The 13,094-nt window shown below is 48.1% G+C and overlaps 1 protein-coding gene across 1 annotated transcript in view; it reads right to left on the reverse strand.

Moving 5' to 3' along the window:
- Positions 1–259: 259 nt before the first annotated feature.
- The window catches only part of tmcc3 (transmembrane and coiled-coil domain family 3), a 163,618-nt gene continuing 150,783 nt past the window's right edge, over positions 260–13,094 (reverse strand). Inside the window, exons 3-4 of the mRNA XM_070896779.1 lie at positions 10,827–10,962; positions 260–565 (exon numbers count right to left, since the gene is read on the reverse strand). Of these exons, the coding sequence (XP_070752880.1) occupies positions 260–565; positions 10,827–10,962 (442 nt within the window). The remainder of the gene's footprint in view (positions 566–10,826; positions 10,963–13,094) is intronic.

The raw sequence follows: 13,094 nt of genomic DNA on the forward strand, positions 1-13,094 counted from the left end.
GGGTCAAAGGGTAACACTTCAGCCAATGGTCAGGGGGATGCAATAGCAACAGAAGTTGGAGATGATCTTGCCACAAAATAATTTATAGGACACATCAAGTAAGGCTCTGTCCAGAAGCCTTTCAATGTTGGTACACAACTGCAGAGGTAATTGTATAAATGTTTTCTGTCCCTATATAATATATATGTGTATATTCCTTTGTTTAAAATTTCTATTTGAGAATAACATAATTCACCACATGCCCAACAGGCATTCCAAATCACAGTGGATTTATAAAAATATAGTCTGTAAGACACTGAATCTGATCCCATTTCTTCCAAAAGATGAAAACGAGTATCACTGCGCAGAGAGTACACATGATGTGTAAACGGCTCTTCATCAAAGGGATGCTGAACTTGGCAATGGTGGAGACACAGACCAGGATGACTGTCATGATGGCCAGAAAAACATTGATGCATTTTCCCAGCAGCACCTTGGCGTTGGCGTTTTCGATCTGCACCACTTGCTGCTGCTGCTGGTGCAGCTCCAGGGTGGCCAGGCGAGTCTGGCATGATTCCAGGGCTTCCTGCACAACCACACAAAAACACAGGGCACTTCAGTGGACCCAGCAACAGTAGGCCAGGCAAGGTACGACTTGGGGCTCGTTTTAGAAATTAAAATACATTTGTTTCGATGAACTAAACAAGTGTGGGATAACAACAGAGAATGCTGGAAACACTCAGTGGGGAGGTAGAGAGAGAAACAGAGTTAACGTTTCAGGTCGGTGACCCTTCATCACAAGTGTGGGCAAGTGTTAGTAAGCAAAAGGCAAGGGTTGCTTTGACCGCTAGCTAAAACTCTACTTGGCTTTACAATCCTTATCCTTGTCGACAGATGACTACATGGCTTTGCATGTCCCTAGCTCAGCAATCCTATTGTGATCATGCATGCCCCACTCTTGTGTCTGATCCACCCTGTACCCTTCCCTCTCCAGCATCAGCACAAGACCCTGCAGTCACTAGGACCATGTGCTGTGAAATGCCCATCCCAAACCCCTCCACTTCCCCCCTCCTGAAAACCCTAACCTGCAATTGGTCGCTTCAGTTGAAGTTCCCAATCAGTCGGCTGATACCCATGAGGTTCTGCAACGTCAATGGCTGGGAATTCCCTGAGAGCCGGGAATTTCCTGTTCCGCTGCTGTAATTTGACCGGAGCTGCGGTGGAAACCTGCCTGGTGCATGTGAGCGGAGTTACAGCGCAGAGCGGGACTAGTTCAAGGTAAACGCCCAATGAGGGCCGAGCGCCACTTTGCACGGCAGTGTAATACGGCCGATAGCCAGTGTGACATCAATGGGGAGAGATGTAAAACAGGCTTGCTACCCGCGTCTTACAGAATGGCACAAAGTCAAGATAGAGCCCCATGTCTCCTGACACCAATGTAGAAGATTGTAAGATTAATTGAACAAATAGCCTTAAAAATAAAGGTCACACATTATCCACTCGCTTTGGTAAAGCAAGAATTTGCATTTACTGCGTCCTAAAAACTTCTCACAAAATGAATTACCATCTTTTTTTTAGAACTGCAGTCAAATTTTGTCATGTAGGCAAAATGTGGCAGCCAGTTTGTGCACTGCAAGATCCCACAAGAAACGAAGAAGGTGGCTATGAGAAAAGATTGGAGATATTGGGCCTGTTTTCTTTGGAACAGAGGAGGCTGAGGGGAGACCTGATTGAGGTGTATAAAATTATAAGGGACCTGGATAGAGTGGATAGGAAGGACCTGTTTCCCTTGGTGGAGGGGTCAACAACTAGGGTGCATAGACTTAAAGTAATTGGGAGAAGGTTTAGAGGGGATTTGAGGAGAACTTTCTTCACGCAGAGGATGGTGGGGGTCTGGAACTCACTGCCTGAAAGGGTGGTAGAGGCAGAAACCCTCACCACATTTAAAAAATACTTGGATGTGCACCTGAAGTGCCGTAACCTACAGGGCTACGGACCGAGAACTGGAAAGTGGGATTAGGTTGGATAGGTCTTTGTTGGCCGGCACGGACACGATGGGCCGAAATGGCCTCCTTCCGTGCTGTAAATTTCTCTGATTCCATGATTCTATGACTCTATGACTCTATGGGTTCAAATTTGGCCCACCCCTTTTTTCGATGCACTTACCGGAGATCCGTGGATAAGTGCAATAAAAAAAAATCGCTCCCACTTTGGCCGCTGTCCGGCCTCTCCTTGGTCATTGCACAGTGTGGCCAGTTGAGGCGGGGGTGGAGCCAGCGTCCTGCTCTGAAAACAGTGCCGGGATGTCTGCGCATGCGCAGTGGAGTGTCCGCGCATGCGCAGTAGCTCCTCGCCCCCAGCCTCTCTGTGTGCGTGCTGCAGCTTCTGTGTGTGTGGGACCCGATGCCTGCCCCATCCCTGGCTGAATGACCTCCCGGTGCGATCGACCTCAGATTTGAAATTTTATGCACTGTAGCTATTTTTGAACTTTCTTTATGGCTTGTCATTTTTCTGGACTTTCGGATATTTTGAAAAAATTATGTAAATATGTTTTGTCTCTTGTGAATAGTGGTGACCATTTGTCAAGCCCATTCACCTGGTGCTATTGTGATAGAACTAAGTGACGGAGGAATAGAGAAAATATCTTATTTATTGAAGTAGACTTTATTTAGATAATATGGGCACAATTTTGGCCCAGTATAATCATTGCAAACAATTAGTTGTTTAAATTAGTTGTGAGATCAGGGCAATTTAATTCAACTATCTTTTACTTCTTTTATTTTTGTAGTTTAAACTTCCATGAATGTTTCTGTTGTATAGTAAATTAACTTTGCGACGTTTATAATATGATGTCCTGTATAGCTGATTGATCCTATTCACATTCTTTAGTCAAGTAGTTAAGTTCTGCTGGCCTCTGATGTACCTACCTGTGCTGATTTCTTAACTCTCCGCAAGGTTTTCTGAAGTGGCCACATACGCTGGCCTAAGTGAATTTGGAGTAACTATTAGCTGGCCAAAGTGGCATAAATGGCCAAAACTGACATAGGTGGCTGGTAACGCCCCCTTTTGAGAAAAAAAACTAAACGAAAAAAATCCTAACTAACTCACTTGCACTGGCGCAAATTGAATGTGCAAAATGGGGATTTTTAAGATACTCCAGAAAAATCAAGTTGCTCCTGAAAAAATGGAGCAACTTCTGGCCAAAATTTACCTCTATGACTCTGTGACTCTGTGACTCTGTGACTCTATGTGTCATGTATTCAACTGTCATTGTAACCCATGTATAAGCTAACCTAAATTGTACACCTTGAGAACATTGAGCACAGGGGGCAAACTTGTGGGAGACACTCCTAATCTGGACTTTCAGGTATAAAAGGGGAAGCTCCACCCACCTTCATCACTTGAGGTCTTGGTAATAAAGGTAACTGGTCACAGAGTGACCTTCTCTCAAGTATGGGCCTCGTGTGCATTTATACTGTATAGTAAGGGCATATCATTGGCGACGAGAAACTGGGATTTAAACCACGCGAGCATGGCCACTAGCAGCACAGAAGAGAGGTACTCTGTTGGTGATGATTGGGACGACTTTATTGAGAGACTAAAGCAAAGTTTTGTCACGAAGGAATGGTTGGGACAGGATTCGGCCGACAAACGCGGGGCTCATCTCCTGACGGTTTGTGGATCCAGAACGTACTCCTTGATAAAGGGCCTTCTAGCGCCAGAGAAGCTGGCAGGCAAGAGATTCGAAGAGTTCAGTAAGTTGATCGGGGAACACTTTAAATTGGTGAGCAGCATGCACATGGCGAGACACCGGTTTTACACGCACCGGCGGTGAGAAGGGCAAAGCATTCCAGACTTCGCGGCAGACCTCCGGCGACTGGCGAGCCTATGTAAGTTCCCAGATGCATGCAGAGCGGAGATGCTGCGAGACTTTTTATTGAGGGCATCGGGCACGCTGGGGTTTTCAGGAAACTGATTGAGACCAAAGACTTGACCTTGGAAGCGGCGGCTCTGATAGCCCAGACATTTATCTCAGGGGAGGAAGAGACCAGAATGATGTATGACAAAAATCTCGGCTCAAATGCGGCAAACAACCAGGGAGTCAACATTGTTAATGCGGCACACAGTTCTCTAGGCAGACAAGGGCAATCGGACATGCCCCAGCATGTAGTCGAACCCAAAGGGGGAATTCAACAGAGACAATGGCTAGCTGAACGGCGATTCATGCCATCGCAAGGGACAATGCGGCCAGTAATGGGGCCATCAACACCTGCTAATGGTGCGCTTAAGGACAGTTACAGAGACAGTCAGAGGTGATCGACTGGTAATGGACCTTTTGTTTCCAACAACGGAGCCTCCAGCTCATGCTGGAGGTGTGGAGCCAAACACCCAGCCAGAGCTTGTAGGTATCAGCAATACACCTGCAGAAACTGCAACGTCAGCGGTCACTTGGCGCGTATGTGCAGGAAGCCTGCAGCCAGGTTGATGTACGAGAAGGACGGGCTTGATGTAAGCCCTACGAGGCCAAATGAATACTGGGGGAAATCGCTGGAAGCTGAAGTTCAGTGAGTTCATGTGGAGCACATATATAGTTCCTATACCAGGACACCACCGATAATGATGAAAGTGCTCCTCAATGGCATCCTAGTATTAATGGAGCTAGACACGGGGGCCAGCCAGTCCCTGATGAGTATCAAACAGTTCGAAAGGTTGTGGGTGTCCAAGGCCAGGAGGCCAAAATTATTTCCGATTGATGCACAGCTACGGACATATACAAAGGAGATCATTCCGGTGCTAGGCAGCGCCACGGTAGTCGTGATCCACAAAGATTCGGAGAACAGATTGCCACTCTGGATTGTCCCGGGGGACGGTCCCGCACTATTGGGGAGGAGTTGGCTTGCTGTCATGAATTGGAAAAGGGGCGATGTCAATGCAATTTCTTCTGTGGAGCGAATATCATGCTCACAGGTCCTGGACAAATTTGACTCATTATTTCAACCCGGCATCGGCACTTTCATGGGGGCCAAGGTAGTGATTCACATGAACCCGGATGCCAGGCCAGTACACCACAAGGCCAGAGCGGTGCCATACGTGATGCGGGAAAAGATAGAATGCGAATTGGACCTTTTGCTGAGGGAAGGCATTATCTCGTCAGTCGAATTCAGTGACTGGGCGAGTCCGATTGTGCCGGTGCTCAAGGCGGATGGGTTGGTCAGGATATGTGGCGATTACAAGGCCACCAACAATCGGGTGTCACTCCAAGACCAGTACCCGCTACCGAGAGCGGAGGACCTCTTTGTGACGCTATCCGGTGGCAAACTTTTTTCAAAATTGGACCTGAGCTCAGCTTACATGATCCAGGAGCTGGCGAGTGTGTCGAAGAAGCTGACCACCATCACGACACACAAGGGGTTGTTTGAGTATAACAGATGTCCGTTCGGGATTTGTTCGGCCGCCGCGATCTTTCAGCGAAATATGGAAAGCCTCCTCAAGTTGATTCCAGGGACGGTGGTTTTGCAAGATGACATCCTCATCATGGGTCACAATACTGAAGAACACCTCCACAACCTGGAGGAGGTGCTACACAGACTGGACAGGGTAGGTCTGCGACTGAAAAAGGCGAAGTGCGTCTTCTTAGCTCCAGAGGTAGAATTCCTGGGGAGGAGGGTAGCAGTAGACGGGATCAGACCTACTGCGTCCAAAACGGAAGCGATCCAGAGAGCACCCAGACCCCATAACATGACGGAGCTGCGTTCGTTCCTGGGGCTCCTGAACTATTTTGGTAACTTTCTTCCCAAATTGAGCACGCTGTTAGAGCCGCTACACACGCTCCTACACAAAGGTCGCGAATGGGTCTGGGGGGACAGCCAGGAAAGGGCTTTTGATAGAGCACGCAATTTGTTATGTTCCAACAATCTGTTAACGCTATATGACCCATGTAAGAAACTTGTTTTAACGTGCGATGCGTTGTCTTATGGTGTTGGGTGTGTGTTGCAGCATGTCAATGCCAAGGGTCAGTTACAGCCGGTAGCTTATGTCTCCAGAAGTCTGTCCCAGGCAGAAAGGGGCTATGGGATGGTAGAAAAAGAAGTGCTAGCATGTGTATATGCAGTAAAACAAAATGCACCAGTACCTGTTTGGCAGGAAATTTGAGCTGGAGACAGATCACAAACCACTAACGTCCCTTTTGGCCGACAACAAGGCCATAAATGCGAATGCATTGGCCCGCATACAGAGGTGGGCACTCACGTTAGCCTCCTATGACTATACAATTCGGCACAGACCGGGCACCGAAAACTGCGCCGATGCACTCAGCAGGCTCCCACTAGCCACCACTGAAGGGGCTACCAAGCATGATGCTGAAATGGTCATGGCTGTTGAAGCTTTCGAAAGCGAAGGCTCACCCGTGACAGCCCGTCAGATTAAAATCTATACAAATAAAGACCCGCTACTGTCTTTAGTTAAGAAATGTATCCTGAATGGGGACTGGGCAGCCACGTACGGGGCATGCCCTGAGGAATTTAAACCGTTTCATAAGCGCAAGGGTGAACTCTCGATTCAGGCCGATTGCCTACTGTGGGAAAACCGAGTAATCATGCCCTAGATGGGCAGAGAGGTGTTTATCAGAGAACTTCACAATGAGCACCCGGGCATTATCATGATGAAGACAATTGCAAGGTCACACGTTTGGTGGCCAGTGATAGATGCAGATCTGGAACTTTGTGTTTGCAGGGGCAACACATGTGCCCAGCTGGGCAATGCATCCAGGGAAGCCCCCCCTTAGCCCCTGGTCCTGGCCCGCAAAGCCATGGTCACGCATCCATCTGGACTACGCAGGTCCTTTCATGGGGAAAATGTTTTTGGTTGTAGTAGACGCCTACTCCAAATGGATTGAGTGCGCCATTTTAAATTCAAGCACATCCTCTGCCATGGTAGAAAGTCTATGGGCAATGTTCGCCGCCCACGGTCTACCGGACGTCTTGGTCACAAGCACTGAATTCCAGGAATTCATGGCAGGCAATGGAATCAACCATGTCAGAACGGCACCGTTCAAGCCGGCCTCAAACGGCCAGGCGGAACGAGCAGTGCAGATAATCAAACAGGGGATGCTCAGAATCCAAGGGGGTTCCCTACAAAGCCGCTTATCACGCCTCCTGTTGGCCAATAGATCCCGACCACACTCGCTCACAGGGATTCCACCCGCAGAGCTGCTAATGAAAAGGACGCTCAAAACCAGATTATCCTTATACACCCTACTATGAAAGAAATTGTTGAGAGCAGGTGTCAGTCCAATGTGACTGCCATGACAGGAATGCGAGGGCGCGATGTATTGATGTCAATGACCCTGTTTTTGTCCTTAATTACGCTACAGGGCCCAAATGGCTAGCAGGCACTGTGATTGCCAAAGTGGGGAATAGGATTCTGGTAGTTAAACTTACCAATGGACAAATCTGCCGCAAACACGTGGATCGAACTAAAAAGAGGTTCAGCAACCCCATAGAAGAAGCAGAGGAAGAACACGACGTAGAGTTTACTCCACCACAGGTGACCGAAAACCGGAACCAAGTGGAGGAGAGCCCAGTCACTGTGGGCAGTACAGACAGGCCTGAGGCACTTCAAACAACAGACACTCAGGCCAGCACCCAACAACTGGAGCCCCAACTCAGGCGCTCCACAAGGGAGCGTAAACTACCAGAGAGACTTAACCTGTGTTCCCAATAAGACTTTGCCGGGGAGGTGATGTCATGTATTCAACTATCATTGTAACCCATGTATAAGCTGACCTAAGTTGTGCACCTTGAGAACACTGACCACTAGGTGGTGAACTTGTGGGAGACACTCCTAGCCTGGGCTTTCAGGTATAAAATGGGAAGCTCCACCCACCTTCATCAGTTGAGGTCTTGGTAATAAAGGTAACTGGTCACAGAGTGACCTCTCAAGTATGGGCCTCGTGTGCATTTATATTGTATAGTAAGGATATATCACTATGACTCTCTGACTCTGTGACCCTGTGACTGTGACGCTGTGACGCTGTGACCCTATGACCCTGTGACTGTGACCCTGTGACTCTGTGACCCTGTGACTGTGACTCTGTGATATTGTGACTCGGTGACCCTATGACCCTGTGACTGACTCTGTGACTCGGTGACCCTGTGACCCTGTGACCCTGTGACCCTGTGACCCTGTGACCCTGTGACTCTGTGACTGTGACCCTGTGACTCTGTGACTGTGACCCTGTGACTCTGTGACTCTGTGACTGTGACCCGGTGACCCTGTGACCCTATGACTGTGACTCTGTGACCCTGTGACATAAGAACATATGAACATAAGAATTAGGAACAGGAGTAAGCCATCTAGCCCCTCGAGCCTGTGACCCTATGACCCTATGACGGTGACTCGGTGACTCTATGAATGAGCAGTTAATCTGTTTGCTGGTGGTGATGGTGTGGGAAGAGAACTCCCTGCTCTTCCTCGAGGAGAGGATCTTCTCCATCGACCCGAGCAGGCAGAGGGGGCTTCAGATTAACGTCTCGACTGAACGACGCCACAACTTGTATTTATATAGCACCTTTAACATAGTAAACTGTCCCATGGCGCTTCACAGGAGCATTATCGAACAGAAATTAACGTCAAGCACATAAGGAGATATTAGGACAGTACGTCAAAGGAGCAGGTTTTAAGGAGCGTCTTGACGGAAGAGAGAGAGGCGGGGAGGCGGAGAGGTTTAGGGAGAGAATGCCAGAGCTTGGGACCTCAGCAGCTGAAGGCACGGGGTGAAGGAAAGCGGGGAATAGACAGGAGGCCAGAATTGGAGGACGCAGAGATCTCGGAGGGTTGTAGGGATGGAGGAGGTTACAGAAAAGGGAAGGGGGCGAGGCCATGGAAGGATTTGGACACGAGGATGAGAATTTTAAAATCGCGAGATTGCCGGACTGGGTGCCAATGTAGGGCATAGGGGAGATGGGTGAGTGTGACTTGGTGCGAGTTAGGACTCAGCAAGGCAGCACTGCACTGCAGTGTCAGGCTGGATTCAAGGCTTTGACCCAGGACTCAGAGGTGTGAGTGTGAGCAACTCAGCCCAAGGCTAAAATCAAAATACAATCTGTCATCTCTCTGACTCTTTCTCGGTGTTTAAGAAGTCATATTTGTATCTATCATGTATCTTTTAATGACCGTTAACCCCCTTTTCATTTGAAGCGGAGTTTTTCTCTCTGTTACGAATTTGCTTATTTCCTCTTTTCAGATGCTCTTTCCCTCCGGTGTCCGGGTGGGTTGTGACAGCCCTGGGGGAGGTTGTCTCACTGACCTCACACAGAGGGAGAGCAGCAGGGGTCAGCCGGAGAGGGAAGTGAAAGAGGGAGGGCTGACAATGTCATTCCTTTGCTGGCCCTGCCTACAAACACGATGCTGGGTACGACTAATGGCAGTGGCTGAATGTTTTCCAACACCCGTCAGGGGGTAGAAACATCGTTATAGAATTCGTCAAGTTGGTAACAATCTTCCACCCAGCTCTCTGCTAAAATGTCGCAGCATTTCGAATTCTGAAATTGTTCCTCACTAACCAGTCACAAGGACACTAAATGATGGACACACGGGTCAGTCAGCACCTGTCGAGAGAGTGAGGAAGGGTAGATTCTGGATCTGGTTAGGATTTGGACTGCTCTGATAGGGTGCTAGTTATAGATTCAATAGTAGCCTTCAAAATGGATTTGGATAAATAGTTGAAGGCGAAAACAATTGCAGGGATAGGGGAAAGGAGCGAGGGAACGGGACTAACAGGATTACTCTTCGAGAGAGAGGAGACAGCGCAGACTCGATGGGTCGAATTGCCTCCTTCTCTGCTGTACTATTCTCTGATTCCATGTGAAGCCCTCTCTTCACAGCTGAGAAACAGGAGACTGATGAGCAAAGTAACCCGGTCAGAGAAGGGACAGGGACATATGTTGGTCTGCCTCAGAGTCCCAGCATAGGCTGAACGTTGCTGTTTACTACGATAATTGGTTCTGTGTTCAGAATTAACTGTGCACTTCACAGCGTGCTGGAATGGTAGGTTGGTTACAAACTCATGTCTTTTTCAGAACAAAGCTTTTATTGAAATCAGTCATTTCTAATGTTGAATGAAGCTGCAAATCATCATAGAATCAGAGAACAGTACAGGAGGCCATTCGGCCCATCCAGTCTGCACATGCTCTTTCAAAGAGCATTACTGTTATTCCCCCGCCCTCCCCCTCCCCACTCTTTTCCCATATCCCTGCAATTTTTTCTCCTTCATCCTATTATCCAATTCCCTTTTGAAGACTGCTATTCAATCTGTATCCACCACCCTATCAGGCAGTGAATTCCAAATCCTAAGGTAGAGTTCGTCAAAACAACAACAACGTATTTATATAGCACCTTTAACATAATAAGCTGTCCCAAGGCGCTCCACAGGAGCATTATCAAACAAAGTTTGATACCAAGCCACATAAGGAGATATTAAGGCAGAAACGAGGGAGGTTTTAAGGAGCATCTTAAAGGAGGCAGAGAAATTTAGGGAAGGAATTCCAGAGCTTGGGGCCCAGGCAGCTGAAGGCACGACCACCAGTGCAGAGCGAAGGAAGCTGGGGATGCACAAGATACTGATTGCAGAAGTGCGGAGATCTCGGAGGGTTGGAGGAGGTTACAGAGAGAGGGAGGGGCAAGGCCACGGAGGGAACACGAGGATGAGAATGATAAAAGCGAGGCGTTGGCGGACCGGCAGTCACTGAGGTCAGTGAGCACGGGAGAGGTGCAGTCTTATTGTGAATACATAAACAGTAACCCGACAGCAGTGCCCTCCCCACAGTGGGTGACAGAAAGCCGCAGACCTGAATGTCACGTGCTCGCTCGTACGATTGATAGGCGACCTTTTCCTCAATGCTCGCCAGCTCTTGCTTCAGATCAATGGTCTCGTGCTGATGGAGTTCGGTCAGATCATTGAGCTGGTCTTCCAAACGGGCCGACCTGAGAACAAACCCATTAGAACAGAACCTGTGATCCACACACGCGTTTATAGAGATTATCTTCTTATCAAAGACTGGCATTTATATAGCGCCTTTCACAACCTCAGGGCATCCCAAAGCGCTTTACAGCCAATGAAGTACCTTTGGAGTGTAGTCACTGTTGTAATTTGGGAAATGCAACAACCAATTTGCGCACAGCAAGCTCCCACAAACAGCAATGTGATAATGACCCAGATAATCTGTTTTAGTCATGTTGATTGAGGGATAAATATTGCCCAGGACACTGGGGAGAACTCCCTTGCTCTTCTTCGAAATAGTGCCATGGGATCTTTCACGTCCACTTGAGAGGGCAGACAGGGCATTGGAAAGACAGTGCAGCACTCCCTCAGCACTGTATTGGTGTGTCAGCCTAGATTACAGGCTCAAACATCAGGAGTGGAGCTTGAACCCATTCACAGGCAAGGCTGACAACACAATACGTTGCATTGACATTCACTCCTTCACTATCCACAGTGCAACTTGAAGTCACTTAAATTTTATCGAAAGAATGCGTGTCCGAGAGCACGGCCATTTTAACAACCTGAACAGCCTGTGTTTATGCTTTGATACAGTTCCATCCGGTGGTTAGATCACGCATTACATGCAGTGACCTTGCCCATAAATAACCAGGTCACAATGGAGCGTAACAACAACCGGAGGAGCTCTCCTTACACCGGGCAGTAGGTGACTTGACTGGTGAGATGATTTAGGATCAGGAGGAGGCCATTTAACCCCTCGCACAGTCCACCATTCAATTAGATCATGGGTGATCTGTATCTTGATCCATATCTTTGCTCCATATCCCTTGATACCCTTACCTATCGATCTCAGTTTTAGAAACATAGAAACATAGAAAATAGGTGCAGGAATAGGCCATTCGGCCCTTCGAACCTGCACCACCATTCAATAAGATCATGGCTGATCATTCACCTCAGTACCCCTTTCCTGCTTTCTCTCCATACCTCTTGATCCCTTTAGCAGTAAGGGCCATATCGAACTCCCATTTGAATATATCTAACGAACTGGCATCAACAACTCTCTGCGGCAGGGAATTCCACAGGTTCACAATTCTCTGAGTGAAGAAGTTTCTCCTCATCTCAGTCCTAAACGGCTTACCCCTTATCCTTAGACTGTGACCCCTGGTTCTGGACTTCCCCAACATCGGGAACATTCTTCCTGCATCTAACCTGTCCAGCCCCGTCAAAATTTTATATGTTTCTATACTGCATCTGCCAAGCATTTGCCCACTCACCTAACCTGTCCTAACCTGATTAGGTGAGTGGGCAAGTTCATGGTAGATGCAGAATAATGTGGATAAATGTGAGGTTATCCATTTTGGGGGCAAAAACATGAAGGCAGAATATTAGCTGAATGGCGGCAGACTAGAAAAAGGGGAGGTACAACGAGACCTGGGTGTCATGGTTCATCAGTCACTGAAAGTTGGCATGCAGATACAGCAGGCGGTAAAGAAGGCAAATGGTATATTGGCCTTCATAGCTAGGGGATTTGAATATAGGAGCAGGGAGGTCTTACTGCAGTTGTACAGGGCCTTAGTGAGGCCTCACCTGGAATATTGTGTTCAGTTTTGGTCTCCTAGTCTGAGGAAGGACGTTCTTGCTATTGAGGGTGTGCAGCGAAGGTTCAGCAGACTGATTCCAGGAATGGCTGGGCTGTCATATGAGGAGAGACTGGATCAACTGGGCCTGAATTCACTGGAGTTTAGAAGGATGAGAGGGGATCTCATAGAAACATATAAGATCCTGACGGGACTGGACAGGTTAGATGCGGGAAGAATGTTCTCCATGTTGGGGAAGTCCAGAACCAGAGGACATAGTCTTAGGATAAGGGGTAGGCCATTTAGGACTGAGATGAGGAGAAACTTCTTCACTCAGAGAGTTGTTGACCTGTGGAATTCCCTGCCGCAGAGAGTTGTTGATACCAGTTCATTGGATATATTCAAGAGGGAGTTAGATATGGCCCTTATGGTTAAGGGGTTCAAGGGGTATGGAGAGAAAGCAGAAAAGGGGTACTGAAGGAATGATCAGCCATGATCTTATTGAATGGCAGTGCAGGCTCGAAGGGCTGAATGGCCTA

Source organism: Pristiophorus japonicus, chromosome 13, assembly GCF_044704955.1.
Source record: "Pristiophorus japonicus isolate sPriJap1 chromosome 13, sPriJap1.hap1, whole genome shotgun sequence".
Taxonomy (NCBI): domain Eukaryota; kingdom Metazoa; phylum Chordata; class Chondrichthyes; family Pristiophoridae; genus Pristiophorus; species Pristiophorus japonicus.